We start from the raw sequence: 28,000 nt of genomic DNA, 5'->3' as shown, positions 1-28,000 counted from the left end.
CATGGAGTGTACTAGTGTAGTTATTTTTATTTATTTTATCATAAATAGTTAATGTAAAAGAAACAACAACATTATCTTTAAACATTCAACAAGTAGCTGTAGAAAACAATAACTTGAGGTAGTAACAGTCTAAATAAAATTACTGTGTTGCTATGAAAACATGCAACTCAAACATGCAATTCAAAATAAATACATTTTTCCATTTGTGAAATATAAAAGAAGGTAGCGAAATATATCCAAACTATGATGTCACAATAAAGGTTTCTCTGTAGAAATGAACATACAGCTAAACTCAAATACGGATCGCATGATGGGCAAAGGCCACATTATTTTGGAGGCCTACATTCACAGATGCGTGTTGCCTGTGAAGACATTTTAATGCCTTGATGAATTGTATGATGATATAATAACAATTTTATATAACTCACACAGATGCCCATTTCTTAGCATTCAATCAAAGGTTGCACATTCAATCTACTGTCACTGAGTTGTCCATTGATCCTGCGTCACAGATCAGCCACTAGTGCTCCCCCCCGAGACTTAAGATCCTCCAGTATCTCCATCAGGAACTGTGTGTTCTCTCCTTTGCACTCTTTCACTGCGAGAGACACCTGCCCCAGGTAACTCCCTCTGCCAATCTCCAGCAGTGTCTCTGTATCCTCTACCAGCTTCACCGCCCGCTGGTTTGTCCAGCCCAGAGTCACTGTTTGGTGGGAGTGCGTCTCCAGGGCCCTGAGCAGCGTGTGGCCCAAGCTCTGGGACTTGTCGCCAGGCTGCGCATGGCCGGGTAGGCCCCTCTCTTGCTGGTAGGAGAAAATGAGGTGGGCCAGCAGAGAGGATCCGGCCTCCATGAGGGGTAGGTTTAATCGAGGCTCAGTCAAGTTGTTTCGCATGGCTGAGTCTCCCACATGCGCGCTGTGGAGGAGCTCCTCCCTCTGACTTGTTGCAGAGACCAGATCCAGTGCAGTCCGCCCGTTGCCATCATTCTGCTGCAGGATAACTGAGCCTGGAGAGGGCAGAGGTATACATGATCAGATCACACAACCCTTACAGACTTTGACTGCAGTCATTTCTATCACGACTCAAGGCTAGACAAGTTGCTCCCACTATGACAGTTACTGCACTTGAAAAGATGGATCAAACCACCTTTGACAAGCGTGACTGAATATTTTTAACGGTGAAGTATTTTTTTGTGCTATAGAACAAAACTCAAAGTTTGTCCTGATAGCACTGAACACTTCATCAACATTGTACAATGACAGAGTGCCATTAAGAAGATCCGTCAATGCCTCTATTCAAGTAAGACATCTCTGCACATAAGAGTGCAAGGACAAGAACGCAACTTGTCATCACTTGTAGTGGTGCATGCATGTGACCTTCACAGATACCAAGACAAAACAAAAAAGATCTAAATGCAAACACTACTCAATACTGTTTGACCCTTTGTTTTGAGCGGCATCACCTGAAAGTACTTAGTAGTTAGGAAATAAAGTACTGCTAATGGACTTTCAATGTGACTTAAAAATGGGAACCCAGCAGTAGTTTTGAGAAGATGTGATGAAGTAGGATTTTATTTTAAATATTGTATTTTAAAGTGGACTGAGACTATGAGGTTAATGAGTGTAATGTGCAGCCGGTTGAGGCGTCAGCAATTGCATCATGACACACTGACATGAAACCAAGCTACTGGAGGCTGCAGCATCCTGATCAAATTGTGTGAGTGAGGGTCACTATGTGTTAAAAGCGCAGACGATTGGTGACCTGATGGTGGCTTCGCTCTCCTGTTGGCCTTTTTATGTAATGCTGTAATGCTCATGGCTATCATCAGCAACACGAACACAGAGAGCTGCTCGGGGTGACAAACTCACAACGGACCTCAACTGTGACATTAGAAAATGGTTAAAAGTTATTTATTGAGAATTACAAATGCTATGTTGACTTCATATTAAGTTTTTTAATATTGATTTAATGAAAAGGGCAGTTAAGGCAAATCAATATTAAAAGTCATACAATACAAATACCATTCAAAACCCCTTCAATTTGTACCCTTTCAGCGCTGAACTACATTCAAACTGAACATACCAGTGACAGTAAAATGTTACCCTTCCCCCCTTACAAAGCCAGGAAAGTTATAACAGTGACATTTACCGTCTACTCTTCAGCGTTGTCTGTTTAGACTGAAAGCCATTTTCCATTGTCAGACAGGCCCCTGTGCACTTAGCCTACATGGAGCGGGTCGAGTCAAGTGTGAGCCCTTTGTTTGCTTCCGGATAGATCCATTTCTATAGCAAGCTGCTCTTGATGGCACTTGACTGTTCAACCCTGGCAGTGCTGCTGCCACATATGAGTTTACGGCTCTGTGGAGGCCCGGCATGTCACGCAGAGGGCTGCTTGATACCACTGCTGCCACTTGTTTCTTTTTGACAGACGTTGTGGGGCTGCAGCATTACGTTTAAAGAAGGGGCAATTGTGTGTGTCCGTGTGTGTGCATGTGTTCCATTGTGACATAAACCTTAACTTAACTTTCCAATTGCCATTTAGACAAAAAGACAGCCTTGTTTTAAATGACATCGTTAAAACAAAAAGTAAAAAATGGAACAATATGAATTCTGAAATCGCTCTCCATCTCTCTGTCTGCCACTGAACTAACACTGTGTGTAGCAGTTATGAGATAATCGGTGAGAGCTCACGTAGCTGTTAGCGGGGAAGGTCAGCGCTCATCTACCTTTTAGTGCTTCAAGCCTGAGTGGCAAAAACTCAATCTGCATAAATTGTGGCATTAATCTACATAAACTTTTACATAAGCGGGGAAATTTCAAATGCAGGGGTCAGGCATCGGGGGCAGCAGTCAAGGACGTAGGAGCACAGATTTGATCAAAGTGGCCACGAGAGAAAGGCAGAGGGGAGGGAGACGGAGCGACGTGGCGTGTGAGAGAGTGAGGTTGTTCATGGCAAGTCCTAATCGCCAGGTTTCTATAACACGCGGTCTTTGCTATTACACTCATGCAGTAGGAAAGACTGTAATATGTGAAGCCAGCCATGGCGTGACACACAGCAGCAAGCTTCAGGTCCACCAGAATGTGGATTTTTAAAACTACCACAGTACCCCATGCAGACACACTTGAACATGCAACATGAAGTCTGCTGGAAAATGGATCCATCTTTGTCCCTTTCCGGATGAGCTAAAAAAAAAAAAAAAAAAAAAGGCTTTTGAAGACTGAGGCTTTTTCCTTACAATTTATCATGTTCTGTGCCTTCATTTGAAAGGACCGGCCTCAGACTTAGCTCTGCAAGGGGCCTTTAAGCCTGGGATACGAATCCAAGCACCCTGTGCAGTCTTTAACCAAATGTGGAGAAAAGGGAAAAAGGGGAAAACATGGTTGACTCTCCAACTGTATGTGCGTGAACCCAATTTATAAATTTCCTTTCCCTCAGTCTCTCTGTTAAGTAAGATGAAACTGAATATGTTCTTCTTCAATGAGAAAATAGCTTGTTGCAGCAGAAAGGATTTGCAAGTTTAACAGAAATAGGGTACATATAAGCATAAAGCTCCAGACAAAGCAACACTACAAGTCACATCCCCGATTACACCTGTACCGTCAGTAGTAGACATCTATTTTTCGGTAGTTTTTTTTTTAAGCCACAAACTCTGCTCTTGTGAATATTCGAAATTACTTCAAAACTGTCCGCAACAAAAACTCCACCAGAAATAAAGCATCAGCAATGTGCTTCAGTACCTTTATGTCCAATCCCACACACCACTGTCCCTCTGTTGTGTCTCAGCCACAGCTCTGTTCACTCACACGCAAGATGCACATCATCAGCACAAGAGAAAGAAATGCAAGATCGAGAAGTGCAGTTTTCCAGCATTCCCCTACGGCATAGTGTCAAACCCGGCTGACAGACAGGCTCCTACCAGAAGGATGACACTGGTGTGGGGGCCCCTGCAGCGCGGCCCTGGGCTCGGCTTGCCTGAAAGCCTGTACGGCTGCATGTTTGATTGTAGATCTGCCTGAACAGTGCGTGTCGGTGTGTTTGTCACATTTGTATATTTACCTGCTTGACTTTCCCTTTATTTCTATTAAGTTTCAGCTTGTGTGCTTTTTCTTTTCCAGGATTTCTGCTTATAAGGTTCAGCCTCTGAACAGGAGAATCACTCGTTATCAATCCTGGGACGGCTTAATGCTCCACCACACAGCTCAACTGTACTTAATACAGACATCAACGATCATAGCCAGTGCTAAATTACACATTTTCAGAACAGAAGACATACGAATAGCATTGCGTGCTGTTTATAATATAATGCTGTTATGAGACGAGTGGCTGGGGAACGGTTTTGGTGCAGGGACAGCGACTGAAGTGAATCCAGGTATTGGCGCTTGGTGTCAGATATGCTGCAGTAGAGATAAATACAGCACCTGGGGGATTACATGGGAGCACAGGGTAATTACACCATCCTTTATGTGTGTGTGTGTGTGTGTGTGTGTGTGTGTGTGTGTGTGTGTGTGTACACGGATGTGAAAATGCCCTGCTAAGACTTCAGCTCTGAAGCTACAGCAGAGGGAGGAAATTCACATGCCGAGCATAAGCGACTGCCTGATGCACCAGCCAGATGCAGTCTCTCTCTCACACACACACACACACACACACACACACACACACACACACACACACACACACACACACACACACACACACACACACACAGTGCAAAGCAAAGCCCTTTGGCCTTTAGAGGGCAGGCGAAGACAAGAAATATAAAAGTGAGAGTGGAGGAGGGGAAAATTGGCGCAAATAGAGGTGGGAGGGGAGGAAGGAAAGAAAGATGCAGTGCTCCCCCTATCCCTCCCTCCCCTCTCTCTCTCTCTCTGGTCTGATGCTGTGGCTGAGGAAGACAAGCTGGGGAGCAAGCAGCTCCACAGCATGGTAAACATCCTCTCTCTCTTTCTCTCTCTCTTTCTTTCTTTCTCCCCTCGCTGCCTGAAAAAGAGAGGCAGGCTGAGTGTGTGAACTGCAGCCAGGGGCACGGCATCACATATCCACAGGGAGCTGCTAGCTAGCGACTAGAAACCACAGCAAAAACAACAAGGCCAACCAAGTGAAGCACCAAAGCAGCCAGCGGAGAGGCATCAGATGCAGGAAAAAAGAAAGAACAGCCAGACATGTGAATATGCTACAAATCCTCTCTGCTTTAGCAACAGTGTCTGAACGCTCAGTGATAAATTTCTCTTCCTTTCTACCTTGATATTCAGAGTATAAAAAGCAGGGATGAAAAAGCCTGTGGAGGTTACATCAGATGAAGCAGTCGTGTCAATCTCTCTGTATAATGATAATAGGTCATGTGGCCTCTGCTATAACTCCTTTCAGATTGAGCTTTAATTCTACTAATGGCATTAAAGCCAGTGACAGGCTCTGACTTTTCAGTCACAGGTGAGCGCCATCTTAACAGGTTGTGTCTGATTTACGCCCGGTAAGGCACAGTTGGATCATAGACTTTCGAAAGAGGTGGAGTAGATAAGGATAGGATGTAGGATGTAACAGCATGGGCACCAACTGCTAGCTTTGTGTAATCCCCTGCCACTCCATCACTTGTAGTGAGAAGGGCTATCAGTTATACTTAGATTTTCTGGATGCTGATCACCAGTGAGTGATAAGCATCTTAAATAATCAGAGTGCAGCCCTAAATGAACTCTTAACCGCTCTTCTCAATCAGAAAAGGCTAATCACTGCCATCAGCTGTTAGCTCTAATAATATGTCATGCACTGAATCATCATGTGCAAGCAAGTAAACAGTTTCCCATGATGCAATTATCATGCGCACAACCCAATTTAAGAATTCAAACCATTTGGAAGTTATATTGATAGAAGTAGTCTGAACATCTTTTTCAACACAGAATTAGAGCTAGAGAAAGACAGAATAAACAAATACATGATGACTGGGAATTCAGCAACTGCATGGCTTTTATGGGCACCATAACTTCATCCACATGTAATCCACTGGGTTTTATTTTTGTGGCAATGACTAGTTTAGGAAAGGCGATGACATTGCCTGTACTTAAAGAGCTCTTTTTTGTGCAACAGGCATTATGCAAAGGCAAGACGCAAAGACGTGGGTTTTGTGAGACGATAGAGGACAAGCTGAGGTGTTCGTTAAGTAGCGAAACTAAGAGTTTACAGCCACCTTAGCAGTACATTCTAAATTCAGAGCATATCTACGATTGAGTGATTTCCTCCACACAGCCAGCTGAGCCTGTCGACCTGAACGATGCAAACAACAGCAAAAGTGCTGACTGAGCTTACAGTGTTTAACCTGGGGGAACCAGAGGGTGGAGGACAATGCTGTGTGGGTCAGGAGGGGGTTATCAGCGCTAACCACCACCGTATAGCCAAACCTTTACACAGCAAATAGTTGCTATATCTTACAGAAATTGCATCACCAAAATGTACAGGCCGGCTCACTGTAGGACAACTGTTTCAATCTCTCTCTTACACACATATCCGCGCTTAGACACACACAGAGGAAAAGGGAGAGAAGATTTTTTTACAACTCTTTACGAGAGTCAGTCAGTCAGTAAGCATTATCGGAACCCATCGGCTACTGGTCTGACAACAGATAACCTTCTGGGGATCCAGTGAAGCCAGTGGATGACAACCTAAGCTGTCAATTCTTTTAAAAACTTGCAGCCATTAATTTCCAATTTTGCTCTACATTTTGCTATTAAATTAGACTTCAAGGGCTTTCCTTTTTATTGAAACGAAAAACTGCTACAAATGTGCAATAATGATCTCAAATACATTACAACGAAATGTAAAAAGGAATTTGCTAATATGGGCCCATAAACTAATCAGTTTTCTAAACAGGTTGACCATGAATAATAGTCCGCTGATTCAATTATATTAATGTCCTGAACAAGCTTTTGCTTTACTCACAGTAACAATATTGTCAAATATTATATAGAGACAATTTCTTATAAAGCCTATACATTTGACATTGTGATGGCAAAGTTCAACTTTGGAACTTCAGACTCACTTAACATTCATGTTGAACAACTAACTGCTTCCACAGTATACGCACCATTCTTACTGCTGCTCCACACTAAAAGTACAACAGGCTACAAACGCTTCAGGGTTTAGCTTCTCATTGAAAATATGACTTAAGCAAACAGTTCTGCTAGGGGAGTTCTACCATTGGAGTGTATGCTGAGCTAAGTTGAAAACTAAAGTGCAGACACAGAAAGACAGATCTTCATGGCCAACAACACAAAATCATCTCTGTCTTGGGACCATGTTGTTGTTTGATTTCCAAGGCCTGTACAAAAGAAGTGAATGTAGCCTTGAAATTGGCTTTGCAAATGGAGGAGCATGGAATGACATTTCTTTTTTTAAACTTATTGACACCAAATTCACCACTCTCAATTGTTATGTGGTCCAAATAAATAACCTTGTAGACAAAAACGGACAGCAAAATACATGAAAATAATGTTCCTTGGCTTCTACCCTTTCCTTCTCACTGAAGCTAGCTCCCTGAGGCCTTCATGATCAACAAATGCTGCAGCGGTTTCAAAAGAAGAAAAAGGGCAAGACATGTACACTATAAAACTGAATAAAAAGCCAGCAAAAAAGCATTGTTAAAAGAATTGCAAAATCATAGCCTTCCTTTAATCCTCAATGGTCCTCATCTGTATAAAGCACAGGCCTCATCTGAAAAGGAGTCTCTCACTCCTTTTGGAGCATGTTGAAGAACGACCCAAGAGACTGTTGGATTGAGCTCGAGACTTAATCCTGGCAACCACCCCAAAACACAGAAAGAAAGGTTGGGGGGTGGACGCCGAGAGAGAGAGGCAGGAAGAGAGGAGAAAGAAACAGAATCTATTCACAAATTCCCAGCGAGGAAAGTCCTTGAAATATAGCCTGGAGAAACCAGCAGTTGAAACATCAACACACCTGAGTGAAGCCGAGGGCTCCAAACACAGCCTCACCTCTAATGGTACGAGTGCTCAGCTCCTCGCAGTTGCCAGTTCAGGACCCACAGGGAAATAAATAGTGAGCAGAATGAACTTTCTTTAGCGTGTTGACAGCAAGGAAGCCCAAGTGTGTCTAAAGCTCTACCTGTGTGTGTGTGTATCTATGACAGAGATAGACAAACTGACAGAGACAAACCATGACTGTCGGTAGCGGTCCTTGGGGACTGTGCGTTTCCCGTGCCACTGAGCAAATGACATCTTTCTGCTCCACAAACACTCGTTCACATTAAGATCTGCAGGGACCGCGGGATGCTGTGCATAAACCGACCGTGTGTGTGTTTTTGTGTGTGGGTACAAGAGATGCACAAATATCCAAAGAGAAAATGTAATGGCAGTCAAGTCGCAACTCTCTTGCCCTCTCTGAACTTGCTTAACTCAAGCCAAACAATTAGACAAACAAGAAACAAACAAAAAACACTTTTACATATACCTGAAACATTCTTTTCCCTCCAAGCATCTAAATAAGTCTGTGTGTGTATGTGTTTACCAGTCGAGGTGGACTTGCTTTGCTTACTAACACGGTGGGCTGTATTGAGAGGATGCCATCAGCGATTACGGTCACAGGGCCGAGTGGTGACAGCTTAAAGGCTCTTTTCTTTATTACTCCACCCCCTTTGCTCACTGACACGCCCCCACTTTGTGTGTGTGTGTGTGTGTGTGTGTGTGTGTGTGTGTGTGTGTGTGTGTGTGTGTGTGTGTGCGTGTGTGCATGCGTGTGTGTGTGCGTGTGCATGTGTGCCAGGTCTGAACTGCACAGCTAAAGGCTGCGGGTTATTTTCCATTCCAATCAGGGGTACCGGCTGCCCTGGCCACCCTGCAAAATTTAAACACTCCTACCAGCTGAGGAAGGGGCACAGGGAAGTGTCAGCGAACACACACACATACTTAAAAATACTTAATTACAAGCCAGCATACGCTCATTACAGCATTTGAGATTCAAGAAAATATTTGTGCACTCATGCACATACACCAAAATATATAGCCAAGAACACTTCCATACAGTGTAAAAACGAGCCAAACACACACACACACAGGGTCATGTGGGGCGGCCTTGGGCAATGGGAGGAGGAGGGGAGGAGAGCAGAGTCAGCCTTGCCCTCAGCCATGGCATCCTTTCCTTGCCAGCTCCATGAGCCTGGAGGGACTGAGGTAGAGGGGGTAGGGGTGGGATCCATCCATTCTTCTCCCCTACAATTCCCCCCTGAAAATGCGCACACACACACACACACACACACACGCACGCACGCACACGCACGCACGCACGTAAGCACGCAGAGAGGCCGGGCCTCCCAGCAGACAGGCTTACAAAGGGGTGAGATCACTCCCAAATAAAGGCTTTGTTGGTGTGCCAGTGTCAGTGTTGCCCTCTCTGGCCTACCAGAACCTTGGCAGCTAGGTTCAGCCTTTCTGTTGGAAACAGCAGGGTGAATGCCTCAATGGGAAATATAGTTTCAGGAGGTGTAGCAGGCACTAAGAAGTATACAACACAGGAATATAAGAAATAAAGACAGAGAGGAATGGAAATGCATCTGGCCCACTAGCCTGATTTCCTACCATGGGACGTTGCTGCGCATCTCCCTGGCCAAATTTTGAAAAGTACTCTGATGTATAGATGTTAGAAATGCTGCCATAAGCACAAAAGTCCTGCTTGAGTTTAGAGTAAAAACTGGAATGAACAACAACATAAAGATGCTTAAGGTAACTAACCCTAATAAAGCCCCAAAGCCAAAACTTCCCAGATTCAACAACCAGGACTTGAAGAAGAAGAAAAAAGAAGAGAAAAGAAAAATGCGAGGCCTATCGATGGTGTCCATGGCAACCAGATGGAGATCATGGACAAGAGACCAAGAGAGACAGTGTAGCCTGGAGTCAAGAGGACCACCTCCTAACCAGCTCCCTGCTGTAGCCTTTAGACAACCCGCCATCAAGGTGTGAGGAAATAGCAAATAGTCAGGAGAGAGCGAGTGAGAAAAGGAAGTATAATGCACAAGCCTGTAGGTGTTTCAAATTGGGAGTATTCTCATTCCTGTTGTTCTGCTCGGTCCCTGTGAAGAGACCTGGCCTAGACAGCAGGCCAGACGTCTGCTGCAGACACACACGCGCTCTCGCTTTATCTTCTAATTTTACAGATAGCTGCTTCTTCATCTGACCTCTTTTAATTGTCTCTCCCTCTTGCTACTGAGGATGGAAGAAAAACAAATGGAGCGCTCTCTTGTTTCCTCTCCGGGACTAAACAATCCCAGTCTAATTTATTTTTTGAGGACAGGATATGTACATGTGTTAATGGGAAAGTTGAATCAAATTAACTATAATTAGTCAAACAGAGGTGAGCAGAGGCAGAAGTACAGTATGTTACATGAGAGACTTGTTCAATGCTGGCAAATGGCACCCCTCCCCGCCCTCCCCAAAAACACAAACACCTGGTGCACACAACCAGCGACGCCACCCTCTCCTGAGCTCCGACACCCGTCACACTCGCTTCAACCCTCCTGAGCTCAGACTGCATGTGGCATGCAAACATGCGACACACAAACTAGTTGTGTTGTGACACATTTCCACAAAAACCTGCGCGTGAATTTTGCAAGCGGCGGATCCTGACTCCTCTAATCTCGTCAAAATGACATTAACAGACATCTCATGAAGTGATGCTGTAATCTGTTTGGACAGACACTGCAGTGCAGGATTGCATGAGGATTATGAAGACAAGCAGTGGGGGCAGAGGGATAGATGGTATAGATGATCTACAAATCATACAGCGAAGAAGCAGACAACCGCTATGGCCTCTGGGGTGTAGAGCCAATTTGCTTTGTCTCGTCTGCAGCACATAATGCTTTTTGTTTTTAGGAAACCATAATATACCATCAGATAACAGACACATATTGTAGCTTTAAAAAGGGATATTCCAGCGATCCTAAGTATGGATCAAGCCCAATAAAGTAACGAGCCTACATTTCCCATAATGCAAAATGAATACCATCTTTGGTTTGATCATCCAAAGGATGACGTTATTCATTCTGGTCACATGACATCCTTTTGCTTCTGTCCATCTGGGGAGAGGGATCCTCCTCTGTTGCTCTCCCTCAGGTTTCTTCCCTTTTTTCCCTGTGAAATGGTTTTTTACTATCTTTATTTGGGGGAGTTTTTGTGAGGTCCCGGGACAGGGATGTTATGTGTACAGATTGTAAAGCCCTCCGAGGCAAATTTGTATTTATGATGTTGGGCTATATAAAATAAATGGAATTGAATTGAATGATGTCCTTCTAACTCTAACACAGACTTTCTGCAAAGAAAAAATTGCTGTCTCCTTGCCCAAACCAAATTAACCCTCATAACTTAATCATGTTTTTTGGGGGGATTGGACTTGGGAAAGCCACCTCTAGAACCACATAAATCATTATACAACTGCTATCAGAGGCTGAATAGTCATCTTTGTGATGAATGAACTGAACTTGATGTGCAAAATCGAGAGTCCCTGTAAAAGCCCCACCGACAACAGGTCCCTCAAGGCCGGTCAAGATAAAACTGGCCTTGCTAATAAGGTCGAAAGCAGCATTCAATCTGTCAGTAAGCGGCGCTGCATTTGTTGGCTATATTAAATTGAAAGCTTGTCTTGGATACAGCAGCAGTGACATTCAGCCCACCACTGCAGTAAATCATTAGCTAAATGGCTAATTCTACAGATTAGCTTTCTTGGCAGCCAACTGGCTTTACACGTTGAAGGTGTTTTATTTTAACATTATATGATTCCATCAATGTGACAGGGACCATTTGGTTTAATGAATCGTTTCAAGGAAGATTTATTATATGAAGACTTATAAAAACAGTTGAGTGTATCCCATCCCATTAGGAAATATATACATGGAACATACATTTGGAGTGGCAATTTTTAATTAACCTGCCTGAGTAATGATATAGACAAAATAAAGCACCAAGACCAATATCAGTGTCACAGTTTTAACTAACCTGAAATTATAGATACATTTTCTCCTATTCTGATTGGGCGAGTCCCATTAAACGCATCAGCCTAATCTAGTCAATATACACCTGGATACACAAAGGTGTAAATTAACTGATGTGCCGCTTAGCAACCATTTTTTAAGATCAATATTACTTGGTAATATAACATTTCACTAATATTTAGGTATAAAAAACATCAAATGTGGGTAATTTATTTTGAATAGTTTTAGCTCCATCGTATGAAACTGATTATTTTTGTCATTCTTTACGTCTCCAAATCACTGAGTCTCTGGGTGTACTGGTGAAGTTCACTCACCTGCATGTTCCAGTAGCATTTTGGCGATGTCCATGTGTCCATTTAGTACAGCATCGTGAAGTGGGCTGACTCCACCCACCTGGTTATTTAGTACAGGGGCGGGGCGGTGACGTAGCAAAGCCTCCACACACGCAGTGCTGCCATGGTTGCACGCTTCATGCATAGGAGTCCAGCCTGCATGATCTGCATGGTTTGAAACACAAGCAAGCACATAACCCATTATTATTGTTTAAAGCTTTTGTGATTAAAAAAGGTAAAAGATACATGATCAAATCGTTGCTTTCTGTCCAGGATTTTCATGGAAGATATTGATGTTTGGTAAAGAAGTTTGTAGATCAAGCAGATATGTACATCTCTCAGTATTAGACAATTTGGAGTCTGACTGAAGTGTCATTATGAAAAAGTAAAGAGACTTGTGGCATGAGTGGCCCAACTCTTGTGGCTAAGTTATTGGTTAGCTCTCAGAGCTAACAACTCGAGCAGCAAATAAGCTAGCGTGGCTAACTGGAGAACTCTGTGCTAAAATTGGGAGGAATTGACAAGACACCCTTGAAAGTGATTAAAACTAATACTGGAAGTGATTTGGAAAGTTTCATTAATGACTTATATGTCTTTTTTTAAGACAAAAGACATTGACACTACTCAACAAAGGCTGCTAAAGATTGAATCACCATTTTGAATGTGACTTTAGACTTTAGGTTACAAATACAAATCGCCACTTATGTACATCTCGCCGAGGAATATCAGTATTTTTAGTAAATATTAAAACACTTGAGTCCATCCTGATTTACACTGTGTGTTCCAAACTTAAAAACAGTCACGGATAGATATGTCTACTAATGGTAATTTTACCATTTTGCACATAGTTCTGCCTGATCACATTTTAGACATCACCTACTGCATAAGATGCAAGTCAATTTAGGCTGCTATTAAAGGGCTATTACAAAACCCGAGAAACCTTTGAAACAGCACAACATTTCAATAAAAGGAAGGGAAGTCATTTTATTTGACCTAAAAAAGGACAAAAGAAAGTCATTCTGAAATATCAAAAGGCATTCAATTCACTTAGCAAAGTCGCGTAAAGCTATAAATCTGAGCCGTCAAACCTTTCCAGATCTTTCTAGACACACCCTTTACATTTTAGCTAAAGGTTGCCCTCACTGATGACGCATACGCACTCCTATTTCTTCTCACATCTTTTTACCCCCCAATGTTAATCGCTCTTCGAAACCTTATAGCAAACAGTGGGAGTGGAGTCAGATGACGGTGAGACTTCAGAGAAAAAGGGAAAGCGTGAAAGTCTTACCTTTAACGTTGACGTCCGTGCCAGGAAGCGACAGGATCTGAAGCAGTGTTTCCACTTGGTTCCTCTTGCAAGCTCTGTGGAGGAGGGTCTCTCCTTCGACCAGGACACACGCAACGGACAAACACACCCAAAAAAGAGAAGAGGCGGAAGAGATGAGAGCAATCCAAAATTAGGGTGTGCCCCGATGTCCTGCCCATTGTCCCTCTCCATATGGTGAACAAACCAATAAAATGCCACAGAAATGTCCCCAAATACCAAAGGAAAAACCTGACCTAAAAAAGTACGACCCGCCAATGAGAATGCGATTTAAGAAGAGTGATGAGAAAAGGGGGGGAGATCTTTCAAGGGAAAAAAAAGGGAGGAAAAGAAATTAAAGATGGAGAGACTAATTTGCCCCGCTCTTTTTCTATTTCATAGACACAGAGATCCACTAACACCCCGAGCCCAACAAAGTTAATATCGGGGCAGTCGGCGAGTAAATGAATGTAGTGGCGAGAATGTAGTCTTGCTTCCTGTCCGCTCGTCCCTACATTGTTACTTGAGAGGAAGTTATGGTAGACAGCCCACGCACAAAGCCTCGAAAAGGATTCTTCACAGATCCAGGGTTCAAAAGCTCCGCTGGGCATTGCGAGTGTCACCACGTGATATTTAATCAGCAAACTACCAGTGAACAGGCGTGGAAAATAAAATCAAGAATTCCATTTACATTTTTTAAGCACAATTTTCTTTTCCCATCTTCCTTTTTTTCCTCGTTCTCATCTTTACCCATCCCTCACTTTTTCCCGATACAATATTAAACCAGGAATATATTAGCGGGCCATAGCCGCCTCTTTTCATGTATGGCTGAACTTCAGAGGGAAGTTAAAGGCCAAGCATGAGTGACTCTGTGCTTGCCAGTATAATACAGGACTGAAAAGCCCATAATAAATGCTTTACTAGCTCTCCCCAGGACGCCTCGCCTGTACAGGGGCTCCACTCCAGCGCGCACAGACTGGGGAAGAAAGGAGAGGGAGGGAGGAAACAGTGGGGCAAGAAAGAAGAAGCAGTGAAGAAGAGAGTAAAAGGGTTTTCAGCATTTCAAAGCATATGGGGGAAATATTGGAAATCCTGGATCCTATTCATTCGGAGGAATTCCTTTCTTCCAGGAGGTGTCTTTGAGGAGGCAGAAGACGCATTAAATGTCATCCACTGGTAGTAAAGTGGTTAAAGAGTGGAGAGGGGGAAAACAAATGGAAAATGGCCAGACTGATTATCAAAAAAAGTGACATTTATGTTCTCCCAAGTAACATGATGCAACAGCTTTATATGATATAATATTTCAAAATATTTAATTGAATTGGCTGGTCAAGGTTTAAAAGTAATGCTGAAGCCAACGTCAACTGAAGAGCCTCGAAAAGACATCGATACAAAATAAGTAACTTCATTTCTGTAAAGAACACTTAGGGTGTTCAGAAACACAAACAGGCTGATGAAGGAGACTGCAACTTATTTAAAGCACTTTGTCCGATCGTGTCTATTTAATTTTGATAATGCAACGCCAGAAAATACAAATGACTGAAGTCACTAAAATAAGGGACTCAGCAAAAAGAACATATGGGTAATTTTCCCGTGCGAAAATAACTTAGTATTCTTAGTAGTATTCTGATTTTCATTCTGCAAGTATGTCACTGTAAAAGTAATTTTAACTTTCATGTAAAAGTGCAGTTGCTTGCAAGTGTAACATCAGAAAGTAGACACTTGTGTACAGTGTCAGCACCAGAAACAACAAATAGGTCTAAGAATGAAGCAAACTGATATTTCCAAAAACCCCCATACAGAGAGTGGAGCCTAGTCCAAACTACAGTCCCTAATGAGTACGCTGTACAGTGTGGCACATCAGTGTTCTACATGGGCTGCTCTGCTATTACCGCGCTCTAAAACGCTGTGATAAAACATCCATTCCACTACACCCCATGTGTACACATCCTCACAAATGCCAGGGCCAATCCACGCACTGTTAAATCACTTTAATGGCTCCAATTTGGACACAACGGCTCTATTATAGGGGTAATTGCATGCTCAGCATTTACAAGCACGGAAAGGATAAATCCGCCTGTTCTTTTCTATAAATCCCCCAATTCACACTTTAATAGAAAAGTGAAATGTATGTGTTGCTCTTTATATCCCTCAGTCTGCTTGCTACACTCTAAGGTGTCACTTGGCCCACTGATCCCTGGACCGAAAAAGCTGCTGGAAGCCAGTAACAATGCTATTTGTGAGGAATGTGTTATAAAAAAGGTACTCAGTGCTAGTTATTGGATATATTTAAAACTATTTGGAGACTCCTGTCGCTGGATCTAATTCCCCCAAATTGAGATTACAGCAGTGCCTCAAAATGTTTTACCTGCATTGACGTAAGTGACTATAATTTCCCATTCCAGTGGTGAAGATTTTAATATAGGATACCTCCATTTAATAAATCAAAACCAGCAACAGAGCCCCTCTGTGCCGACAGGAAGTAAAAAGACACACACGCAGTAGGAATGTTGCGTCTGACGATGTACAGATCGGAATCAATATTCACTACAAAATCACTGGCTAGAAAAACTGAATTAACAGATCATAAAATAGACTGTGCAATTAAATTACATCAATGAGCTTTTACTGCCCAATCTGGACCGTCAGACTCCAAAATGAGAGTTACGTAGTTTTGTTACAATATGCTTGGGATGATTAGACCTCCTCTCAGGTGTTTGGTGAGACTGACATAAAGTCACCAAACTCCATGAAAAATGTTGTTGCACCTGTTAGGTATGGGACAGCTGGCACCTTTTTCAAAAGTAACAGAAGACCCTGACTGTGAGCATGGAAAAATAATTACACTTTGATCATTTTGTAAAGCAGAAACTTTTTACAAAGTCATTTCTGATTGCTGGTAACCTGGAGTACCTTCACATTCCCAAGAACAAAGAACCTAACTTTTGAACTATGCTGCGTGAATGTTGACTAGTTTAATAATAGCTTGTTTCAGGATGACATGAAGCTAAAAGCAAACAGATTTCAAGCGAGCAAAGAACACACAGCAGTTCTTGTTTGACGATCTACATACAGTATATTCATACTGATTTAGAATGAAATCTCGGCAGAGCCTCCAGAAGGAGATAAGGAACCGAAAAAAAAAGAGAAGTTCATCCCAAATCCCTCAACCCCTTTCAGCTACTTTGACAAAGATACTGAGGTTCCAGGAGGCGAGACAGATGCTCCAAAGCAAAGAAGTGCAGCATATAAGAAAGCAAGCTTACATATGTGGGAGAAAAAGCCTGAGAGAGAAAGAGAGGTGGGGAGAGAGAGAGAATGGGATGAGAGGGCGAGAGGGGAGGATGCTGTGCCGATGGTTCATCAAAAATTAATGCCGACCGCATCGGTATAGGGATCACGTAGTGGAAAAACAACACATGCCAACAGCCTTGAGTCTCCTGCCTCAGCAGCCCCCCCCCCCCCCCCCCCCCCCCCACCACACACACACACACACACACACACACACACACACACACACACACACACACACACACACACACACACACACACACACACACACACTCCCCCTCCTTTGCACCGGCACAGGGCCTTTCTGATCAGGTGGAGGGGGGAGATATGAGCTCTGACACCTTCAAGAGTTCACATAGAGTGCTATGTCTCTAATTGCAGGAAGTTCCACCAGTGCAGCCACTGTATATCTGTAGCTTTACCCTAATTGCTGCATTTAATATCTCTAAAATTGAGATCTGAGGCGCATTGTGCGTACTAATATGTGTTATTGTATGAGGAAGCCATTATTTCTGTCCGCGCCATTTATTTATTTATCTATTACTTTTTTTTTTAAAAGATGAATAAGACATGAGGAAAAAAGCAAAACAAAAAGCGCAGCGATGAATTTCAATGCGAATAGAACAAGTGGAGGAGGAGGAGTATTACGGACCAAACTCTGCCCTGAACATACACACAAATTATGCAGCCGAGTTTCCTTTACAGCTGACTAGATGGAAGCGTGGTCCGATGCAAATCAATCACTCTCTCCATACATTATGTGCTCTTCATTAAACTGAAAGTGATGACAGAGCTATCATGTGCCTCTTTACTGATGACCTAGTGCAGTGCATCAGTCCATTAAAAGTCCGCTCCTTGCAAATCTGCAGCGATATTGTCAAGCAGCGTTGTGTGTGTGTATGCATGTATGTGCCGTACCTGCTGCGTTGACTCTGTTCAAACCTCTGGGGATGTTCTCTTTCTCCGTGATTGTTTCATTCACCAAAGAGCTGTGAGCACTGTGTGGAGACAAAGGACATGGTCAAAAGGGTTATGAGAAAATACACATTTACATAAACAAGTCCAAAGTTTCAATGACCGAACAGCATGACAGCGCGGAGACCTAGTGATAAAGAAAGTGGAACGGGAATTACTGTACTGTAAAAAGTGCCATTAGCAAATGAATCGCTCTTGGCGTTGTATCATTTTATATGAAATCTGACAATATCTGTCAAACCCCTTCTGTGTTGGCCACACAAACTTCACACACCCAATCCTCCATTCCCGTCTCCAAAGCACTTTTCCTCCCACTTAACGCCTCAAACGCAGAGACAGAGAATTCGATGTGAGCAAGCACATTAGGAGGAATAACTAGTAAAAGAAAGTGAAGCCTCTTCAAAGTAGTGGCGTGCTAATAGCTGTGGGCTGTCACTAGTCCTGTGAGTGGGTATGGAAGATCTGCCTGCATGAAGTCTGACAGGTGTCTGGAGTGTATACGTCTGTGCACGTGCGCGTGTGTTGCATTGAAGCGGAGTCCCATCCATATTACAGGGAAGAGGCTTGTTCCTTGGTAATTGGCTTGTTCAGTAGCCAGGAAGGAGCTCCCAGCAGTGAGGAGGAAACACACGTCCTGTCACGTTGCTTGTTATTAGCAGGGACAAGGCTGAGAAGAGATGAGACGAGCTATGTGTGTGTGTGTGTGTGTGTGTGTGTGTGTGTGTGTGTGTGTGTCCATAAGAGTATCTGGTGTAAGGGGGTACCACTTCTTATCTCAAACCACTTCACCCAAGTGTCCCTTGTCCATATAGGCTGGCAGCAGTGGAGGTTGACAGTACACGCCTCAATCTTTCCTTCCCTCATGGTCTACTTTAAGAGGCCAGCATGCTGTCAGTGGCCCAGCTATCAATTCTGGGCCTGGGGCAGCACATGCCCTTGGAGGCAGAGTCTCAAGAAACTTGTGAGGAATACTGGAAGTAATGGGGAAGTGCATGTCGAATGCCAGAGAAATCTATGCATTACATTTTCCACTTTTCCACTATAATTCTCCCAAAAGGTCATTGCGAAAACAAAAACGTCCCTTGTATCCGTGGAGCCGATGTAGTTACAGGCTTTTCTTGAATCTAGCTGATATTGACTATATTCAGGTCTGGTCAGAAGAGAAAAAGGCAAAGTAATGACATAGTTAAATGCTTTGAAAAGATAACAGCAGTACGCAGAGCTTGATTAAGCCAGCAGGAGATAAATGTAGTTTAATTACAACTTCCCTTCTGCTAAAGGCACTCACTGCGGCCTTCTAAAAAGTCGGTCTGTCCGCTTGGTTTGGCTTGGACGTATGCTCTGATGCCAGCCTGCTGGTGCAGAAGAAGCACACTTCCCATCTCACACACTACAGTGGCCTCCAGTCACAGTAAAACAGCCTAATGCGTTCTAACAGACAGAAATGAAAGATAAAGGGGTCATGCGGCTGCTCTCAACCTTTATGACCTGCTCCAGCTCTTTTCATGAATCCAATACCAAGCATCTTGCCAGGATTTTGTCTTGTGTTCTACCGGCAGTTTGGAAAGAAAGATACAACTGATATTTAAACACCGCAGTCACATTCATATTATTTAAAATCAGCCTCGTTTTTTTAAAATGTGTTTTTTAAGTCTTATCCTGGAAAGGGCTATGCATTACTGACAAGTGTTCTAACAACACATATAGTTAAGGTGTTTATATAGCATATTTAAATTATTTTATTGAGTCATAACCGGTCCAACAAAATAGACAATTGTTGTAAATGCTTAGAAATTGAGGAGTGTGCCAGGCTCATAAATGATTCAACAGAAGATGTGTTAATTGATTAAGAGTGTCAACATCACTGGAAATATGTATAATATCATACATTCAAGCATGAAAAATGAGGAAACAGGATTTCCTTTTGGTTTCTGTTCTCAATTCATCACAGGCTTTGTCATTTTGATTTCATTCTTTCTTTCAGGGTCAAATGATTTTACATGCCCTTTGGCATTTCTTTATCTCATCCGCACAGATTGTATTCCTTGCTTTATTCAGTTCCTCTCATGTATATGTCAAAACAAAATAAACCCTTGAAACTGTGGGGAAAGTACAAAGAGTAGAAAGCAGTGATGGAGGGAAGAGGGGATCGGGTCAACACATGAACCAGTAGCCTTCGCATGAACTTGCTCCCTGGTGGCTCCTCCCCTTCTCCAGGCCAACTACCTGCTGGTGGAGCAGCAGATGTCTGATACCAAGTATGGAGAGTGTGTGTGTTTGCATTCAGAGAGGGACTTAGTATGTGAAAGTAGATCAAGAGAGGTGAGGAAGGGGGGTGAAGGCTGAGCGCTGGGTGTCGTAAGGGAAGACACAAAGGCCTGATGGGATATCCTAGTCTGTCTATCTGTCGGATTCCTGTCCAAATCAGACTGTGTGTGTGTGTGTGTGTGTGTGTGTGTGTGTGTGTGTGTGTGTGTGTGTGTGTGTGAGATGAGAGAGTATAACCTCCCTATGCACCCCTCCTTTCAGCCAGCACACACTGATAGGATCAGACCTGGGCATGACCCATCACATGCCAACTCCTCACGCTCCGTCTGACCTCCATTTGCCTCTCTCCAGCTTTCCCTCAGTCCCTCCATTCATGCATTCTCACCCTCAACACACACACACACACACACACACACACACACACACACACACACACACACACACACACACACACACTCCAGGTGTTCCTTTGTTCCTTTTCACTCACATGTCTCATCGGGTCCGTACATTTTCACCCGTTTTGCCTCTAAATGTAAGGCACAATAGACTGCTGGTTGACTAGTTCTGCTATTTTAGACACACACAAGCTAAAAAACAAGATACAATGAAAGACAGATGCAGCTAATTTAAATCCACTTAATGTGCAGTATGCCTTTAAGAGACTTTTGGGAAAGCAACGAATCACAATGATAGAGAAAGTATTTCATTTGACACAGTATCAAAAGGTTACGGAATCGGTAAGGTGCAAACACACACTGTGTTTACTGCTTAACTATATCTTAGGCAGTTAGCCTAAGAGAGAAAAGCAATAGACTTGTAATGATCTGCACACACTACCATTTCAAATCCCCAGGCTGATCTGTAAACATAAGTCAATTTATCTAGGGTTCGGTAGTTTGAAATGTAGTCGAAATGAGAAAGCACCTGCAGGGTCAAAGATAAGTTAAGTTGTTTTAAAGTCCAATCTAGACTAAACATTCTGTGTGCAGCCCCCTCCTCTGCATGTATGTCTTCACAATGTTCTGCCTTAGGCTCTTATGAAAATGTGCCCTGAGAGATGAACAGTGGTATATAGACGGACAGCTGTGTGTATCTGACCTGCAGCCGGTCCCCTGGCTGGTGCAGCTGTGGGATGTGGGTCCAGTCCTGAGGCGAGCGCCGGTGGGACTCTGAGCTAAATTTTCCAGAGCAGGTATGTAGGACAGCACCTGTCAGAGACACACATACACACACACACACACACACAAGGTTAGACCGTGCCACTTTGCAAGTGGATGTTTGTGTGTCTTTATGGGACTGAGGAGGCACACAGACATCAACCATGAGTGAAAAAGCCAGATGTTCTACTGCAAGGTAATACGAAGGGTAGACTACATCAGCCATCTTTTTGTCTGTGACAGAGAACTGTTATAAGAACATATATATCAATGTTCACACTGCCAAGTTAACTAATGCAGAACATCTGTGTTTTGTTCCTTTTTATGGTAGCACGAGAGCAAAGTGGAAAAATAAATCTAAATAATTAAAAGCAGCATATTTATGTAATTATTTTTTTTTTAATCAGTAATGGTGTTACTTTAGTATTTTCTGTGTTGCACAAACATTGGTATGTGTTTCTAAAAAAATCATTTCAAAAAATCATTTTCGAAAACGACACTCAATGTCTTTTTAACTTACTAAACTAAGCAGCACATGACTGTTATGATTGACACAAGTAAGAGGTGCATGCCTAAAATTATGAAAAATCCAGTCAATGACAAAATGAATACAGGACTAATAAGGTTTCCAATGAGTAGTTAATGGGAAATTGAGTGTGAAACACACACACACACACACACACACACACACACACACACACACACACACACACACACACACACACACACACACACACACACACACACACCATTTTCTTAAAAGAGAGGGGTTCATCTCCAACTGTGAATCCACTTCTGCAGCAAAGACTCCTAAATATGGCATCTGCTATCATCAACTTAAGTCTGGTAGAGCGAATCCTGACAACCAGCTCTGCCAGAACCTCCGGAGACACATCTACAGGACAAAATAGAAAGAACATCAGATACCACACTGAGTGATTACTGAACTGATTGAAAGAAAAAGGGGGTCGCACTGGTACAGTATTTTTTGTTTTAAACCAAAAGATGTAATAGTAATTGATCTGTTAAATATTGTGTTTGAATTACTTGTAAACTGTATTTCATTGCACATGTTTTTTCCTGGTGCAATATTTTGAACATTTGTACTACATAATTAGTCACATACAGACAATTAAGAAAATTAAACAAAGGAACATGTACGTAAGGCTTTTTCTATTGTTATTCCATACCCTGGCTGATGACAGCAAAGTGCTCTGCTAGGTCTTTAAGGCCCTTTTCCACCAGGTTCTGGTTCAGCTGGAAGTGCTGCTGACACCAGAACTCCACCAACACAGACAGGAGGTCCAGCAGAGTGTCAGCTAAATGCAGCTTCTGCCTCTCATCCCTCTCAGCGTAGTCCTTCAGAGAAGATCAACAAGTTAGCAAGCTTAAAGAGAAGGAGTTTTTTTTCTTTTCTGGTCCGATCACAAATCTGACCCAACTGGCAATTCACTTGGGTGATGTAACACACCATCCAATGAGATGGATGAGTTCCACAATATTTACCTCAACGACAGCCTGTACCAAGAGCTGGGTTAGTTGTTTCACAGCTCGGGACAACAGCGTGGAGCGCTCCCACACAGTCCAGAAGGTTCCATACAGCAAAGATCCGGATGCTGAAGCCTGGGAGACTCCTGCTCCCTCAGGCAGCAAACAATCCCTGAGCAGAAAGGCAGAGAAAGGCACGGGTGAATGAAGAAAGAATAGACTGTCAAATGTAACAATCATTTGTTGAGATAAAAACAGTGGCAGTAACATTTTACTCCACGTGTGGTCAATGTAACATGCAGTTTGTTTAGTAAGTGACATCAAATAGTTGTGGATTTGAAACTTTTCAAAATAAATGCAAGCAAGTGCAAACTGAAAAATATTACACAACTGGTCTCATTCAAGTCCTGTTCTTAAATCTTAAAAATGAGTTCCATCTCCTCTGTGATGCAGCACACATCAGCTATGATTAGTTGAGGATGTATCTGTATATTTACCAGGTCAATTTCCACCTTAATGTTAACATGCTATTTGTGAGGAAACCCCTTCACGACTCTGTCCATGCAAGAATGATTAAAAGCTTTGTTGGTGAACAGACATGAGAACAAGCCCTGCCCCATCTCCCACACTGTATATATCCAAGTTACCCGGTGGTGACAGAGTGGAGTTCCCCCTGGAAGAGCTTGAGGAAAAATGCCAGGAGGTCACTGTGGAAATGCAACAGTGTTGGCAGGGCAGGTCCAGGGAGCGGGTGACAAGTGACCTCACTAGACAGACAGTAACTGAAGGAATACACAAATATAGAGAAAATGAAAATATGAGAAAATATTTGGATTACATTTTCAAAAAATCTCCCAAATACTTATTTATTACTTAATGTGAGTTATATTATTGGAAAAGAGGATTGGAGTATCTGTTTCCTAACATTTAAAATACAAACATAATAATTTGACAGGAAATCTCATCTGAAATGAGCTTTACCTGATGGCTGTCTCCAGAAAAGGCCACGGGCCCGTTTTACATTGAGGACACTGCAACACCTTGGAAAAATATTTTTTCACTGTACTTGGGGCCAGCCAGGGAGGGTTGGTGACAAGCAGGTTATACATGACCTGCTGGAAATTTCTCAGGAAGACAGTTGTGGCGTGACCCTGTGACATAATGAACAGACAACAATTGAAGATTGAGTGTTTTGGATATTCAATAAAAACGTCAAATTACACTTTAGTTCAGTGACAGTAATACAAAAGCCCAAAAGGCTGCTACCAAGTTTCTAAACATGTAATGAAACAGCAGCCCCTGAGGCTCATGCAGCAGCAGCGAGAAATTCCTGACCATTCTGGTCTTACCTGCTGTGCGTATTCTAAAAGGGAGACCAGGTATGGCGCTGGTGGCAGCAAGCCCGGGAACATAGCACTTCTGATCGAGTCCAAGGCTTCAGTGAAGAGGCCGCACTCTATCATACTACCAACATTGCTGAAGTCTGTTTCCGTAGCCTGGAGGAATAAATGAACAATGATTAAACGTAAGAGGTATATGAAAAGGAGGAGAAAACATTGCACTCAAAGAGACGGACAGCAGAGAGAGGAGGGCAGAAGGGTAATGGAAATAGAAGGGTAATTGGCATCAAAAGTTCCTGGAGGTAATTTCTGACTGTCTGTTACTGGCAAATAGCATATGGATTCAGAAAGTACAGAATGGAAACGCATACGCACTTATAATAGCAATCTGACGGAGATCCACTTGGGTAATGTATGGACAGGACAGTGGCGAGTATTGTTAATAGGCCTGCCCATCAAAACTCTCAGATCAGCTGACAGTGGTGGTTAAATTGGTGACCTGAGTATGATGCGCCCTTGCTCTAAATGTCACTTTCCATTGAAATGTATGACATAAAGGAAATTGAATGACCTGATCTTCTTGATGAAACACATATATATTCTAGAGAAGAATGGCAGTGATCAAGGGTGGGGGAGACGGGTGGGTATGTGCACTTGTCTACCTGGAAGAGTGGCCGGTACGGGTCATGGTAACCCAGAAATTCCAGGAGGCACAGTCTCGGCCGGCCCTATAGGAAAAGACCCATTAACAATGTAGAAGACAGACAACACTTGGGACAAAAGGTAATTCAGGTGGGCAGAATGTAGACCAGAGGTGTCCAAACTTTTTTCAGGGCCACAAACAGAACAATATACGAAAGTCTGGGCCACTCACTAGAGGTGAGGTATATTTTCTTAAAAAAATAAATATATATATATATATATATATATATATATATATATATATATATATATATATATTATAGTTCTAGTTGCAGACTCTCTTCCACTTCTTCTGCATCCACATGAATGGAGTCGAAAACAGCTTCATTTTTTTCTCAATGGCAGAAAAATCTTGGAAGCACTGACTGAATGAATTCTGTCACACATATTTCCCCATTTTAGCAAAAAGGTTGACCTCTGGAAAAGCTACTTTGATTTCAGACAGCGTGGGGAAGAGCGCAGCATTGTAGTTGTGTCTCAAAGAGACGGAGCTTCGCACAGCATGCTCTTGTTCAGTATGTTGTGATGATGAGTAAGATCAACTAGAAATGCCAGGTCTGCCAACCATAGAGGGTCACTCAGCTCAAAAACTAGTCAATTTCTGACCTCAAGGAATAAATCTGCTGCAGCGCGGAGCCGCAACTGAGCCAGCGCACCTCAGAGTGAAATCTGTAATGCAAAAGTTATCATCAACTCCCCGCAAAAAAATGAACAGCTGAGCGGTGTCTGTGTGGTCTGAGCTCTCATCACACGCAATGGAGTAAAAAAAAAAAATCAGAAGCACAAGCTGTATGTGACACCTGATGCTTAAGTTAGCTGACAAGTCTTCGTGTTTCTGGACTTGCTCACGTTTTTGAATTCCGGCATCTTTTCCGGGCACAATATTCCTGCGACTTTAGTGAGGCTCTGTGTTATGAAGTCACCGTCTGAGAAGGTTTCCCATGTCGCACTGTGAGCTGAGCGACCTCGTAGCTGCTAGAGTGGCATTTTCTCGTGTTTTGTTTGGACGGCAAAAATACGATTGTTGAGCTCGCAGGCTAGCTGCCATTTAATTGACTTTCTCTCCATTATATTTTTAGAACTTGCTGCGGGCCAATAAAAAATGGGCCAACTGCGGGCCGTAGTTTGGACACCCCTGATGTAGACCAACAAAAAACGTATCTCCAATATGCTTTCAAACACAAAACAAACACATACACACCTCCTGTTTGATGATATAGTCCCGGAGCTCTTTCTCCAGCTCGGAGAAGTCCACATTAACAAAACTGTTGTTTGTTGTCTCTTCTGGATCATCGTTCATTATGTTGAACTTCATATCCACATAATGGCTCTGCCAAAGAAAAAAACAACAGTTTTAGACATCATCAGGCCAATATTCTTTCATTTAAATAAATATTTATTTTAAAATTGTTTAAGGAACAGGTCTGAGCAACCAATCCAAAGAAAGAAAAAGAAAAACTCACTGCAAATATAACCAAGGACCACCGTTAATATAAACATTGAATTGTAAAATGAAATGGAATAAATGAAGAACTTATATTTTACATAAATTAGTCTGACTTACCCCAAAGAGGTGCTGGACAATGTGGCTTACAGGGTAGCATGGAGCATTGTGAGATTTTGAGTCCTCGGTGACAGGTTTAGCCATGACATGAGTGACAGAGGCATGAGTGGGAGGAGGGCAGTGGTATACTTTGGCCCGGCCTGCTTTTAGGAGCCTGGGAAATATTAAAGTAGGACTTGTTGAGCATCATACTCTGCAACTTTTTATTCATACATGGATAGATTGTATTTTTGTGTAACACCCTACCGTTTAAACATGGCCCTGCGGGCGGGTTCTTGGACCATCAGGAGAACCCTCCAGCCTTGGAAGGCCCCGGTTAGCCTCCCACTAGCGACCTTCTCCCTCCATTGCCTGACAGGGTAGACGGAAGATTCGACACCTGTGGAAATGGCAATTTCATAGGGTCCCTCCGTGAGCCAGGAACCATTCTCAAAACTGTCCAGCACATATTCTGGAGTCACAACCCACTTTCCTGGTAGAGGAATAAGAGAACAGTGGTGCTGTGTCAGTCTTGAGACTTCAAAAAGGGAGAGCTGTAGTAGAGCATTGGAAGTAGTTAACTTAGACATTAATTATTTTTCAGCATTAATAACAATCATAGTTACTGACCTGCAGCACAGGCTGCCAAAAACTTCTCGCTGGACAAAACCTGAGGGATTATGAGATGGGTGGAGGCATGCTGATAGACCTAGAAGATGATGTAACAGACAACAATAAATGGCAGTCAATCAGACCTATGTTTTCATATGCAAAAGATTAAAAATATGTAGTGTGATGATCATGACATAAATGGATTAATAATAATACCAAACTGTCTCCCAATTCCACCTGTGAGAATAACACAGCAATTTCAGGAATTAAACAACAGAGAAGGGGCAATTTATACATACATATATATATATATATATATATATATATATATATATATATATATATATATATATATATATATTATTAAAAAAAACTGTATACAATACAAATAAATATATATGGATTAATACTCTGTAATTCATCAGTAGGTATTTGAATCCCACATAATTATCATAAATGTTGTAAAAAAAAAAAAAACTACAGTAGTTTATCAGTTGTATTTAAACACACACATACTGACAGGAGCTGCAAACATTGACAGGAAAGAGCCAGAGGCATTTTTTCCTGCATGCTTACCAAGAACAAAATATGTTCTTATAACATATGTGCTATACAAATCAACTTGCCTTGCCTACTTCTAGCTACTGTAATACAATTAACTACTGCCATCCGAATACACAGAATATTAGACATATTGTGGTGAGACAACCAACCTCGGACTAATACCTGAAAGACATAATGCCCGAGTGTGGTGAGACAAGTAATTATGTCAATGGATTGACAGAAAATTATTTTGATTCAGTTAAGATAAATAATAAAACTGAAAATGAATCATAAATTGAAGGCCTTTTGCCAAACTATTGTATAGCCTTGGTTAAAGTTCCACAGAACTCACTGAGCCGCCAATGTATTTTCCACCCAGCTGCTGGATTATCCTGACCAAAACTCTCTTCTTATCCCGGATCTTGACCCCAGAAATCTGGAAAACGTGCGTGCAGCTCGCCAT

At 42.5% G+C, this 28,000-nt stretch overlaps 1 protein-coding gene across 1 annotated transcript; it reads right to left on the bottom strand.

Moving 5' to 3' along the window:
- Positions 1 to 15: 15 nt before the first annotated feature.
- Positions 16 to 28,000, bottom strand: slf1 (SMC5-SMC6 complex localization factor 1; the record flags this gene model as incomplete). Its single annotated transcript, XM_079222721.1, has 17 exons — positions 16 to 1,006; positions 12,298 to 12,480; positions 13,604 to 13,696; positions 17,828 to 17,907; positions 21,251 to 21,360; positions 22,059 to 22,204; positions 22,500 to 22,668; positions 22,816 to 22,969; positions 23,445 to 23,579; positions 23,779 to 23,948; positions 24,147 to 24,293; positions 24,800 to 24,865; positions 26,041 to 26,169; positions 26,404 to 26,557; positions 26,650 to 26,875; positions 27,013 to 27,091; positions 27,890 to 28,000. 17 exons carry the CDS (start codon positions 27,998 to 28,000, stop codon positions 507 to 509), a joined length of 2,652 nt encoding a protein of 883 aa, XP_079078847.1. The 3' UTR covers positions 16 to 506.

This window comes from Taurulus bubalis, assembly GCF_910589615.1.
Source record: "Taurulus bubalis genome assembly, chromosome: 8".
Lineage (NCBI taxonomy): Eukaryota > Metazoa > Chordata > Actinopteri > Perciformes > Cottidae > Taurulus > Taurulus bubalis.
This window is presented reverse-complemented; position numbering and strand designations above follow the sequence as displayed.